Source organism: Pithys albifrons, chromosome 1 (genome assembly GCF_047495875.1).
Source record: "Pithys albifrons albifrons isolate INPA30051 chromosome 1, PitAlb_v1, whole genome shotgun sequence".
Taxonomy (NCBI): domain Eukaryota; kingdom Metazoa; phylum Chordata; class Aves; order Passeriformes; family Thamnophilidae; genus Pithys; species Pithys albifrons.
Window position 1 is genome coordinate 7,387,235 of NC_092458.1, and position 13,505 is coordinate 7,400,739.

Below are 13,505 nucleotides of genomic sequence, written 5' to 3' on the forward strand. Positions count from 1 at the left end.
AACCAGCCAAGGGAAAAAGAAGAGGGAGAGAGGAAAAAAAAAACTTCCAAAGCCAGGTCTATGCTGAAACTACCTACATGTATTTATACAGAAAAGAGAAAATTAAGAGGAAACTACAATGTAACACACACTTACACAAGTTACATATATATAACAAGGAATAACTTCCCACTCCCCAATTAATACAAAGCAAAGTCTATTACACTAGATCTGTAAGTACTCTGAGAGACACATAGCATGAAACAGAAAGAGTAACAACAAAAATGTTTCTACTTCCCTGAATGCAAACAAAATGCAAGCAGAGGCAACAGGAGCAGGGCTTAGCATAGTAGAGGAGCTGCTAGATGTCTTCCTCTTAGTGCAGCCATGATGGAACTAACTAAGCCACTCCCACACACTGGATTTTACCCCCTTTGAGATGATGTAGTATGGTATGGAATACAATATTATTGGCTGGAAGAAGTCAGCTCTCAGCTCAGCCCAGCTTAAATCAGCTGACAATCCTAGGCCTAGCTGAACTTTAAAACCTAAGTTCAGGCCCACCTGGCTAAACCCATAACAATCACTAAGACTGAACTACCTTTGCAGCAGACCAAGTGTGCATTGCCAACCAGAAAGGCTTTTTAATAAGTGTTTGTCAATTAAAATGTCACAACGTTACTGCATGTTGAGTCAGGTAAGTAGAGAGCCAGAGGAAAAATACTAAGCAGATGCTTACAGATCTGATACAGGATACAAGTACAAGGATATTGTATTTTAATACCCTGTAAAGATCCTGTAGTACCTAAAGTACCATATAAAGGCAGGCTGCTACATAATCCTTGCAATGCCTGCATTTCCCTGGACATTGAAAATACAGGTATATTTCATAATTAACAAACTTTTAAAACATTTTAAAAATGAGAATACATGCAGAAGCACTCCATGAACAGGTCCATGCTTAGCACTTCACACATCCTTGGAAGCTTACTTAGAGCTGTAATTCTTTTTAGCCTTGCTGCCTGGAAAAGATGGAACTTTGCATAGCTTGCATAAAATTACAGTAATTTTGACGATTTATGAGGAATGTAGACAGAGGCCTCCTTCTTGGGTGTGTACCAGGAGAAAAGTGTCAGAGAACAGGAAGAGAGTGTGGTGACTGGCACAACAGAAGGTGAGGAGGGAGGGCAGAATCGTTTCCTTGGCGAAATTCACAGCTGGGATCTGCTGCCCTCTGCTCACACAAGGTTTTGCCCCTGCCTGTCTAAAAACATTTAGTTAATATACAAGTAAACTGGGTAATCTGTCAGCCTCGAGAAGCTCTGCAAAGGAAGAAAGGGGGGGCCGATGTAACACAGATCCAGGTGTTATTATCTCCCCTGCCTTCAGCCTTCCCTTCATACCTGCTCGCTTACAGAATCACAGAATGGTTTGGGTCGGGAGGGACCTTGAAGACCACCCAGTTGCAACCCCCTGCCATGGGCAGGGACACCTCCCTCTAACCAGGTTGTTCAGAGCCCCATCCAGCCTGACCTTGGACACCTCCAGGGATGGGTATCCACATCTCTGGGACACATGTGCCAGTGCCTCACCACTCTCGCAGAAAAGACATTTTTCCTACTGTCTAACCTAAACCTACTCATTTTCAGTTTTAATCCGTTCCACCTTCTCCTGCCAGTCCATTCTCGGGTAACTCCTGCCCCATCTTCCCTGTGCAGTCCCTTCGGGAGCTGGGAGCAGTGACCAGCGGGAGCGCCCCGGCCGGGCGGTGTTCCTGGCCCGTCCCTCGCTCCCGCTTTCCCGGTCCCGCCGCGGGAAGGTCCCGCCGCTCCCACAGCCCGTCCCCGACCAGCGGCGAGAGCGGCCCCGCAGGGCCGGGGCGCGGAGCCCTCCGAGCCGCCGGGGGCGCTGCGGGCCCGCCGGGGGCTGTTCCGGAGCGGAGCGGAGCGCCCGAGCCCGCGCAGCGCCGGAGCCGCCGCCGGTCCCGCCCGCATCGCCGCGCCCGCACCGCCGGTCCCGCCCGCAGCCCCCGCCCGCAGCCCCTCCGCGGCGGAGCGCCCGGCGCCATGCCCAAGAATAAAGGTGAGGCGCCCGAGCTCCGCCGGGCCCGCCGCGGACAGGCCGGGCCGGACCGCGGCAGGCCCGGGGAGCCCTCACGTGGGGCCGCCGGTGCCGGAGCCCGCGGGCAAGGCCGGGCAGGGCCGGACGGACCCCCCGCCCCCCCGGACGGGCCCCGGGCGGGTTCCCCCGGCCCGGCGCGGGTCGGAGGCCGCTGAGGCCCGTCCGGAGCTCGGCTGTCAGGGCCGGCCCTACCGGGCAGGCGGATGGGCCTCGCCGGGCAGTGCCGGCCCTGCCGCTCCCCTTCGCCCACACCGCGGAGAGGGAACGCAGGAACCGCGAGGGCAAGGGAGCAGCAGGTTTTTAACGTGGGGAAGTATGAGCTGCTGGTCGCACGTCTTGGTGAAGAGCATCTAATCCTGCTGCTGCCACGTGTGTGCTTTTTAAAAAGGGCAGCTACACTTGGAGTGTAAGCTTCCCCTTGAGTGTTCGTGGGGGGTTAGCACCACAGTAACTCGAGTTATTCATCTGCTCCCTGATGATTGCCTGCGTCAGGTTATCCCACCATTGTGCATGAGGGATGTGGTAGCAGGGATCACAGAAGCTGAAAATGGCCATCTTGTGGAAATCCTTGCTGGAGGCTGCTGTCACTCCAGAGCAACCAGGACATCTTGTACAGTGGAGACCTGTAATATTTTAGTTACTGTGTAACTACTCAGCTACAAATTTAGACCTAAAAATGTTAAAAGTAAGTAAAAAAAAAACTAGATATGGATAGGATACTTTAAAACAGCCATGTAGAGACCAAACACAGAAATCTGCATGTCTGATTATTTATTCACTGTACTAAGAGACAGTAACACGTGCTTTTTCCTCCTCCCCCTTTTAATTTAGGCAAAGGAGGTAAAAACAGACGACGAGGTAAGAATGAGAATGAATCAGAAAAAAGAGAACTGGTGTTCAAAGAAGATGGGCAAGGTGAGTTTTTAACTATAGTATGGCAGTTTCATTGTTTTCAGTCACATTCTCTAAGTGACCTGTGTTGGAGGTGGATACACAAAATATCTGGATGACTGAGAAAGATGAAATGATTGTTATTAAGTAAAGAGAGGTATACTTATTGGGGTGGCGTTTGAATTCTAAATGACATATTGAGTATAGAATAAAGTAGGAAAAGGGAAATTTTAAATAGCTTTGCCACTTAAGAATGAAGCTTTCCTCTCCTTGACCTTACCGTGATGCTCTGTGTAAAACAGCACATAAACATTCCCTGGAAACCCCTTGAGTAGCTTTATGTGAGGGTCTGTGAGCAGCTGGCTTAGCACATGTGGTTCAGTCTTCCCAATAATTGTCTCTGGGATGCACAGTCCCACTTCCTGTTTTGTACTGACTGTGATGTCTCTTGGATCCTTTGATGAGCTTCCCAAAGTCACTGACCCAGCAGAACCATTCCTCTCACTGTGCTGTCCCCTCATGGTTTGGTTCACTTGGCTCCTGGGCTGGGAAGTGTAACAATTAGTAAACAGGAGCAGGAGGGGAGGTCCTTGCTGGGCTGTTGGCAGGTGAAGGAACCATAGAGTGGAGGGTGAGGACTTCATTCCCCTCTGCCCTGCCTTTTGGGGACAGTGAGCTCATCTCCCTTTTGCCTTGCCCTGTGTCACACTCTTGTGGTTGCTCACATAGCACAAGTATTTTCCTAGTGGTCACTTATTCAGTCAGTTTGTTAGAAACATGGGAAAGGTACTGACTGAAATCACTGTAAAAGAAGTGCCACTGAACTAATTTCTGATATTCTGTGGTGGTTGTAAGCAAAAAAGGAGCTGATTTTGATGCACCTATGGAACTGAAAATCCTTTTCAACTCCCAAGCAAAATCTGCTTAATGATTTATTCTCACGAATAATCTCATATGTTTTGTTGGACAATGTACCTTTGTGCTGAGGAGAGATCTTAGAATGTTGAGATACAGCTCTGGCTAATTGAGAGAATTTTTTTCCTGGCAAGTATGGGTGGTCAGTTAACTTCCTCACTTACAAAATTTATAATAATAATATTGTAATTATTACAAGCTTTATTCCTTTTAGTTAAATGGTAATACATGGTGCTGCTGCAAACTTAAACAATGTGTGTGAAGGTCCCCAGTAGTGATTTCTGGAACTTGGTGAGGGAGGAGATGAAATACTGAGAGATTGGGGATAGGTATTGGAGAGACTCTTCATAAATTTCAGCTGAAGTCTAGTAGTTGACAGCAGTGAGGTTTTGTCAGCTAGGAAAGGTGCTGTGATGCTGTCATAAACTTTCAAACTCTCAATGTGACTCAGTAGCTCTGAAAATGATCTGTAATAAGCGTTTCAAAGGGAACAAAAACATGAATGCAACTGAGAACGAGCAGTATTTGAAAATATTTACATTGATGGTGATACAAAATCTGTGATACATTAAGCAGCTTATGTGGCTGCTCAAAACACCTCTCAGCAGTTCATGTTTGACAAAATGTTACAGCAAATTTTGGTTACAGCAACAAAAGTTCTGGGCTGTGTCATGAAACTGGATTTGTTTAGAAGTTTTGCTCTGTGGCACTTTGGGATGGGGTTTGGTGGTGGATTCAGCAGTGCTGGGTTAAGAGTTGAACTTGTTGATCTTAAAGGTCATTTCTGACCTAAATGATTCAGTGTTTCAATATGTTGCCATCTCTTTCAGAATATGCCCAGGTGATCAAGATGTTAGGCAATGGAAGACTGGAGGCACTGTGTTTTGATGGTGTGAAGAGGTTATGTCATATTAGAGGGAAGCTTAGAAAAAAGGTAATTCTGAAGCATTGCAATAGAAAACAGTGACAGCATGATATGTAATTGTAAAAACTTACATATGTAGCTCGTTACAAAGGTTAATATTTTACTGCACTTAATATCTTGAACTTTTTTTTTATAGTAAACTTAGTTTGTCCTGTTTATCTTGCCAGCACAAGGACAGTCAGTCTTTGGCTTTTTGGTGAAGCTCGTAGTAGAAGAGCTGCCTTTGGATGTGTGTATTTCAGGGGAGGGGCTTTTGGCTGCTTATGAAATACTAGTTTTCATATTTTAGAAATTTATATGTATATAAAATAATAAAAAGCTCCCTAATTGTAGATGGAGAACTTGAGGACTATTTAGAAAACCATGTGATATCTGATAGTAGATCAGCACTTAGCAGGAGAGCTTCTGTTAACATGAAGATTGACATGCAGCATAAGAAATTAAAGGTGTAAGAGAGTTGACCAAAGCCACCTCTTTCTGTATGCTGTTTCCAAAAACCAGTAAGAGGGTTTGAGACCCCACTTAGTTTGATCTGTGGATGAACTGAATAATTACCATCTTCTCACTGGGTGACTTATCTGTGAATAGTTCCATAAGGGCAGTTTGGGAATGTTTCTTTATAGCTCTCTGCTGGCACTTTAGATGTCATCTTTTCATTGTCCATTCTGCAGCTCCCAAAATACTTCTGTGCAAAGCTGATCAGCCAAAAGTTGTACCTCTGGGGAAGTCAGGTGTATGTGTTTGCATTCTTAGCTTTGCCATCTTCAGATGGTGTCCCCTCTGGCTCTTGTCAGAGGTTACAGCTCCCTGTCCTCTGCTGGTGTGTCCTCTCAGACAGTCTATTCCCAGTGAAAACAGACATTCACTGTCTGCATTCTGGATTGTTCTACCTGTCTGGTTTTTGGGGATCAATAATGCACATACCTTGGTATCAGTGTGAGCAGTGCTGCCTGCAATTAATTTATTGCTGCTTGCAATAAACTCTTGAAGGTAGTGAAGAGTGTGCATAAATGAACACTTAAGTGCTGCAGAATTAATTTCTTCCTGCAGAAAGCATCACCTATTCCTCATGTCTAAAAGAAAGGAAATCTCAATTGAAAATGTGGTCAATCTCCAAAAAAATCAGCTCCAAAAGCTGACATGGGATGGAACCATCTTGTGCATTTAAATTGGCTCGTCCTCTTTTGCAGACTTCTGATTAAGTTACTGGAAACAGCTCTGTTCATTTGCTTGTGCTCTTCACTGTGCTTGTCCATCACCCCCTTCATCAGGTTTTGATTTGCCCTTGTGGACCTCAGTTCACAGAATGGTGGCTTGATGCATTGTTTCTGTTTTCTCAGAAGTTAAAAGGCTTAATAACCACCCTGTTGGCTAGAAGCTCTTCAAAGAAGTTGGATTTACCTTGTAATAGCTCCATAACATGTGAAATAACGTAAATATGAGTATTTTATAACCTCAGTTTTGCTGTAAAATACGAAATTGTGTATTTCCAGCTCACTGGTTAGAAAGTGAAGGTGACAGCTGTAGTGATGTGTTTCATGTCTCTCAGGAAACCTAACTGTACTGCTTGCTTCTAGTGTTACACAACACAAGTTGAAATTCTGTAACATAATGTATGTTTTCTCATTCAGGTTTGGATAAATACATCTGATATCATATTGATTGGCTTAAGAGACTACCAGGTAAAATTTAGTATAATTTGCCAGTAAAGAGCATCTTATAAAACAGCTTTATTTGGTGTTGAATTGCACCGGGTGCTGTGAGGAAGTTCCTGTCTAACTTTGAACTTGTATTTAGTTATGCTAAATCATGAGTTTTAGCTTCCTTGTGTTACATAAAGATTGTAATGAGTAGACAAATTCTGGTTCAACTTGTTCTTATAAATTGCACCCTGAGACTTTGTGAGCGAAGGTGCTTATTGTCATCGTGCTTGACCTTTTTTTTCCAGATGTAGCAGTTTGGTGCTTAGATCCTGAGGTATAAAGGGAGATTGGGTCAAGCACCAAACATTTCATTGAGATAATTAGCATTTTTTGATAATCAGAATTTCGGAGCCTTGATGTTTAGGCTTTTGCTTTTAGAGGCAAATTGATCAGTGATTAATTTGTACCTACATTTCCAAGAGCAGAGTAGCATAATTTTACCTAATATAAATGGTAATGGGAAACAGTTGTCAGATTTTCATTAGGTAAATCACTTCATACATGTTGGGTTTGTGTCATCAGTTGAGGCAGAGTCTGCTTCTGAAATGTGCAATAGAGTTGTAAAACATCTAAGATACTGTCATTTACTGTATATATTAAAGTACTTCAAACTAGGAATTTTTCATATTGACACTTTCTGATTGACCACCAACCATCTCACTATGTGTCTTCTCTAAAGAAAGATTAATTTTATAGGCATGAAACTGAACTTTTCAATTCATCAAATTCTCAGAAGTTCTCAGTTGTCTCAGATTCCCTTCTTGTTGCCCAGAAAAGATGTGAGTGCCCCACCCCTGGCAGTTCAAGGTCAGATTGGATGGGGCATTGAGCAACCTGGTCTAGAGGGAGGTGTCCCTGCCCATGTCAGGAGTGTTGGAACAAGATGATCTTTAATAAGGTCCCTTCCAACCCAAACCATTCCATGATTATATGAATTACTTGTAATGGGAGAAAATTAAGTCATCACCCAGAAGAAATTAAAATACTCCACAAATGAGGATTTTTTATTCAACATTTAAATGAACTGGAGGGAGAGGAGGAACAAGGTATTCTTCTAGAAATAATATAGGTGTTGCTCCTCTGTAGATAATGTAGTTGTTGTAAATAACACAGTCTGCTGAGGTTAATAGTTTTATTTTTCCTTTATAGATGACTAATGAATTCTAATAAATTCTCATTTAGGATAACAAGGCTGATGTCATTCTAAAGTACAATGCAGATGAAGCCAGAAGTCTGAAAGCATATGGGGAGCTTCCAGAACATGGTAAGAATCTTTGCACTTCAAATTGGAAGATTGTATTGGACAAGAATATTCAGTTTATCTTGACATGGTGTGAGTGCACTCCTTAACTTCTCTAAATTCCTTTTTAGCCAAAATCAATGAAACAGACACATTTGGTCCTGGAGATGATGATGAAATCCAGTTTGATGATATTGGGGATGATGATGAAGACATTGATGATGTAAGTATTAAATGTGCCTTTGCTATTATGTGCTTGCAACTGTCATCTTTGACAATGGGCTGGTTTTCCTTGTTTTATAGCCAGTAAAATAACACCATTGGTGTTTAGAATAGCTTATCTTCTCAGGGCCTACTTCAGGAAGTGGAGAGGTGTGTGCCTGCCAGCTTCCTGTTCTCTCTCCTGTCCCACAGTCACTGCCTAGCTGACCTCTAAGCAAATAGCACACTGAGTGACATGCTGTTAAAACACACATGGAGAGCAATCTGGTCATTACCCCAGAGGTGCCTAAAGGAAAATCAAAGTTGTTTGACCCCCCAGTTCCTCTGCAGAAGAACTTCAGAAATAATTGAGGCATTTATGTTTTTTTAAAAAACAGAGGCTTTAATTCTCCATTTTGGTCTACAGAAAAATCATAAAAAGCTTCATCTTAGTAGTTTCTAAATTTAACCATAATCCTGAGTTTACAGGTAGCCACAATCATTTGTCTTACTGCTTGTCTCTAAGTCGTAGTAACTGGCCATGCACACTCTGAAATTATAGTAGTAAAATTGTTACTATGGAAATTTTATAGTATGTTGCAGAAGTAGAATCTGCTGTGCAATGTTTTATAAGGTGATGCAGTTTAATATACAATTAAGAGATGAATGTGTGCAGGGTCATCTGGCTGAGAGGATAAGTAGTAACTTACTGAGCCAGTGAGTTGAGTTAATTGGATAGAATGTTCTAAGTATATTATTATGTTTTAATTCTTCATCTTTTTAGTCCCCTCTCTCAGAGTTGATAATATGGCTCATTGTTTTAAATTGCTGACATTATTTTGACTTCTTTGAGGTTCTCAGTATGGATGTATTAGATCAAACATTTTAAAAATATCAAAATCTTGATGAATTTTTCCTTAGACTTTTGAAAATTGCTCTTTGCACCTGCCAGTGATTGAGTTTATTGGAGATTTAGCTCACTGAAGCTTGAAGCACTTTCTAGTGTTGCATGCTTTTAATAGTGAAGGTATTGTAAGACATCAAAGTGATAAGTAGCTGTAGGAGAAATTTGCAAACCAATGCATCTGTGTGGGGGGTAATGTATTTAACTGAACAGCTATGATTGTTTTTAAGCTTTTGTCAGCTATGCAAATAATATCAAGCTTTACAAAAGGAAAGGACATAAATGCAAAATGTGAATAAGCTCTCTGAGGATCACCCTGGTATACCTGGGATGAAGTGCAGATTCCAAGGTCATAGTTAAGGTGAGAGGCAGTTAAATGCCTCCCTGACATCCGATCCCATCAGATCTCGGAAGCTGAGCAGGGTCAGCCCTGGATTAGTACTTGGATGGGAGACCTCCTGGGAAATGCCGGGTGCTGTAGGTTCTAGTTCTGAGGACTTCACTGGCACTGTCCAAGCTCGCTTGGCCGCAGCAGATGAACCTCAGGACTGAAACGGTGGGGCCAGTTCTGTGCACGCTGAGCCTCACCTAAAATCCACTGCGCAGGCTGGAAGGGCACACCCACGTGGGGAGAGCCCTGCCCAAATCTTCGTTCGCGAAGCTGAGTCACACACACAGTTAAGGTGAAAAACTCTGTGCAAACTTTAGTCCAAAAGAATTATTAGAAAGTCACAACTTAGGGAAGTGACCCTCACACTTGGTTTTATTTTTGTTTTTGAGAATTGTGGCCTAATTTAGGTCTGTACTACTGATGCACAATTGTATTGCAGATGCTGTGGTTATGCAGAGTTGTTCACCTGTATGATCCATAGTATTGTCACAGGGATGGTGGGAATGTAAGCAGGGAGTGATTGTTCACATGTTAAGAAAACAGGTTATGAGCTGAGGCAAAACCAGGACTGTACTAAGTTCAGAAAGACTCCTGTTAACCCATAAAAGTAACCCATAAAAGAGTTGCTTGCTGAAAAATGCCTGTGAATTAAATCCATGGTGTGGTGTTTTTTCATTTCAGATCTAATTTGGAACAGAGGTTTACATTCCGACTTTTTTCCTGCAAGGATTGTTCTACATTGATACTTCGATTATTTTTGGGTGAAGTCCCTTACTTTTAAGAAGACTGAAAATTCTCGGTAAAGAGTGTAGTTTGTTACATCAAAAGGATTTATTTTCAATGTTTCTTTTAAAGTATTTATATTTCTTTAGAAATGGATAATGCTGGATTATCACAAAGGTTCAATGACAAACACAAATATTTTCTCTCTTCACCAATTAGAGCTTTTACCTCTGGATGTAAGTGACATACAGTGACATGGGCTGTAAGACTGCATTTTCCCCTCTTCTGCTTTCATCACTACAATTCCAGTTAAACTTGTATTTTGAAATAAAAATTGTTTAGCCTGTAATTACCATGAATTTTAATTAAAAACGAATACCCCGTTCAGATTAGTATCAAATCATACTATGCAGTGTCTGTCCTTATACCCCTTGCCTTGATGTTAACTTTAAAAAAGTTTTGATAATATAAAAGGAAGGCAGAAATCTGCATTTAAATTCATAATGCCTGATGAATCTGCTTTTCGTGTCTAGTAGCATGCTGCTATTTTTATACTGATTTTGATAATTAAAAACACTCATTATTTCAAAGATGTAAATTTTCCACAGTAGAGGGAGGAGTAGGGGAGGAGGAAAGATTAAAAAGTGAGCAGCATCTCAGACGTCACAGTTTTTGGGAACTGCGGCTCGTAGTTGCAGGCGATGGACACTGGGTGGCAGCCGACTGAGCAGAGAGACGCCAATGCAAAACGTTCACAGTCGTACTGTTTGTACTGAAAAATACGTAAAATAGGTTTCCCCCGAAGTGAATGCTTAACATTCTTGATATGGTAAACATGTAGAATATTTTTACATTATATGAAAGGTTATGTTAAGAGTAGAGTTTTATTTTAATCTGAAATTCCATACATTGTAAGGTGCAACATAAAAGCTTGTGTGAATGTTGAGTAACAATATAAATGAGAAAATAAATTTGTGTCAAAAGTAGGAAGAGAATCTTTTCATCCAGAATGAGTCACTGAAACCAACTACTGGAAAGATTCTTCTCCACATTCAGACTGGAGGAGTCAGTTGAGAAACTGAATAAAGACTAACATCATCATGCAAATATTATTTTGTGGTAGCCTTAGTTTCTTTGTCTTCGATTATGTATTTAACAACTTGAAAAGCAGGCTAATGGAAAACTTCCTTTTGTGCCATAAAGATCTGATTCTTGACACTTGTATTCCTTATGCAGTCTTTTTGGTATGATGTGACTACCCCAATAGATAAAAACAAAATGGCTTTAAATACTGAGTGGCCTCGTTGCTTTATGTGATTATTAAGGAGATTTAAAAATCAGAGCTTTTGTGAAAACGTCTTCATACTGAACAGATATTATGGAAACTATACTTGCCAAAACCAATCTTGTGTGTGGGAAGAATGCAAAGTGCATGATCAGTGCTAAGGAGAAACACACATGGAGAAACACACACTGCTGCTGTGGGGAACTTACCTCATTGTACCACAGTTCTCCAGTATGAGAGACTTCAACTTGGGGTCAAAGACGAAACTCTGTTCCTGTCAGAATTTGTTATGGTTTGTCCTGAGGTTCCTTCCAATCTTTATTGCTCCCAGGCTCGTGTCTGGCTCAACTTAAACTTTGAAGTTTTTAAGAAAATTTCCTATTTAACTATTAATTTCTTATTAGTACTCTGGTTCAACACTATGTGGTTTCTACCTACGTTCTGGGCTCTATTGCCTCCTGGTGTACACTTGGTCAACTTGTTTCTCCATCCACTCCTAAAGCCCCTTTCACAGTCCAGCCTAGGCAGCTTTGTATCCTCCCTCTTGCTATTTCCTCTGAGGTGGATAAGCAGCCTGCACAAGTAGCTGTCTTTCCCACGTCTCCATGCAGAGAACAGTGGTAGAACAGCAGCTGCCAGGTAGGGGACTGCAAGATTGCTGACTCTAAAGCCATGGAAGGTGCTCCATCTGTAAGAGTATTTCCTAGATACATTTTTAATAAGTCTTGTTTAACTTTGAGCACTGCTGCTGGCTTTTTAACTATAGCACAAAATGAAAGTAGGGATTCAAAAATTAATCTCCTGCAGCCAAAGTATAAACTTTGTGTTCACTGTTTCCCACTTTGAGGTTTTCTCTGTGATTAACATTTTGGAAAATTAGTTTTGTTCATTGTTCCAAATCTCTTTGTCTCTTTGCTTTATAATAGGGACAGCTGTGCATTTGCTTGGACAGCCCTAATGTTTTTCCACACTAATCCTTAGCAGATACAGTCCAGATACAGGAACTGAAAAAAAAAATACTTGAATTACCATTTGTTCCCTGGAGGACTCAAACTTAGCTTTTCATTTGTGGACACTGGGGTATCCTATAGGTAATTTGAGCACTTTGTAGAAGAAGACTTGTAGTAAGTGTAGCCATATGGAAGATTTGTGGGAAGAGGGAAATAATCTTGTAGTAGTCTGAGGGCAGTTCATTTATCCCTTTAAACTTGAAGTCTATTTCTGGCTTTTCTGAAGGTAGCTGTTGGCAATGCTTTCTCATTTATATACAAAAATGAATCTTCAGAATTTATTTCTCAGTCTGTGATTGTCTCTCCCTTTGGAGAAGGAGGGAGAAGAGGTAAATAGGGAGGATCCCTTTACTTTGTTACATTTTTAGACTCAGCAAGCAAGAGTCAGAGTTCCCATTGATTAATTCAGATTATAGCTTGTGCTCTGTGTTGCCCATCAGATTTCATGCCAGAGATCAACACTGGCTATAAAATGCAATCTCAACCAAATAAAGAGGCAAACTGAAACTTGTGACTACCTCCTTGTAGTAATTCCAACTAGGAAGCAGGTACTAGAAGCAGGGATCCACTAGAAGCATCTAAAGACTTGCTATTCACTTCTGAGTAGTTGTTTGCTCCTTGGCCATGCTTGGGATCCAGATGTTTTAATTCCACCAATTACATTTTCAGGCTTTCTTTTAGATGCTTAGTGGGACAAAATAATACTTTCAAAAATTGAAATACACAGATGAGACTGTATTGCCTGACCTGTAAGTCAGCTTTTCTTCATGTTTTTTCCAGTGTATTTGTGGATGGAGAGGAAACTTGCACAACAGATTTATTTATACCCAGGCTGCCAACTCAAGGAAGGAAAGCTTCAGGAGAAGCTGACAGAGACTTGGTAACAGATAACAGGCCCATTACTGTATCACTTGCTCAGTAACTTCTCCTTTGAAGCACTCTCGCTGTTTTGTAGGCAGTCATTCTTCCCTCTTGCAAAAGTGAGTGACTTGTATTTGGGTGTCTGGGCTGTGATGGTGTAGGAGTCTCTTCTGTGGCCACTAGCATCTCTGTTTCCTAATCAGTACTACTGTTCTTTATGGTTTCTGAATTTTATGATCAGCTGAATGCCTTTGTGTGCTTGGCCACTGGAAGGAGCAGACAAGCCAAAATCCAAGACCTTGGCAGATGGGAGCAAGCAGATTTGCCACAGCCTCTCAGTAGAAAGGGTTTCTAGC

General features: G+C 41.8%; 1 protein-coding gene across 1 annotated transcript; it reads left to right on the forward strand.

Moving 5' to 3' along the window:
* The first annotated feature begins 1,897 nt into the window (after positions 1 to 1,897).
* On the forward strand, positions 1,898 to 11,282 carry EIF1AX (eukaryotic translation initiation factor 1A X-linked). The gene is made up of 7 exons (XM_071552937.1): positions 1,898 to 2,061; positions 2,932 to 3,015; positions 4,737 to 4,840; positions 6,463 to 6,513; positions 7,717 to 7,798; positions 7,906 to 7,997; positions 9,952 to 11,282. Exons 1-7 carry the CDS (start codon positions 2,046 to 2,048, stop codon positions 9,955 to 9,957), a joined length of 435 nt encoding a protein of 144 aa, XP_071409038.1. The 5' UTR covers positions 1,898 to 2,045; the 3' UTR covers positions 9,958 to 11,282.
* Positions 11,283 to 13,505: the final 2,223 nt, after the last annotated feature.

Bases quoted from the DNA above. Each gene is read 5' to 3' on its own strand.
- EIF1AX (XM_071552937.1), top strand. The intron at 3,016-4,736 runs GTGAGTTTTTAA...CATCTCTTTCAG, and splicing joins GTTCAAAGAAGATGGGCAAG to AATATGCCCAGGTGATCAAG. The intron at 4,841-6,462 runs GTAATTCTGAAG...TTTCTCATTCAG, and splicing joins GAGGGAAGCTTAGAAAAAAG to GTTTGGATAAATACATCTGA.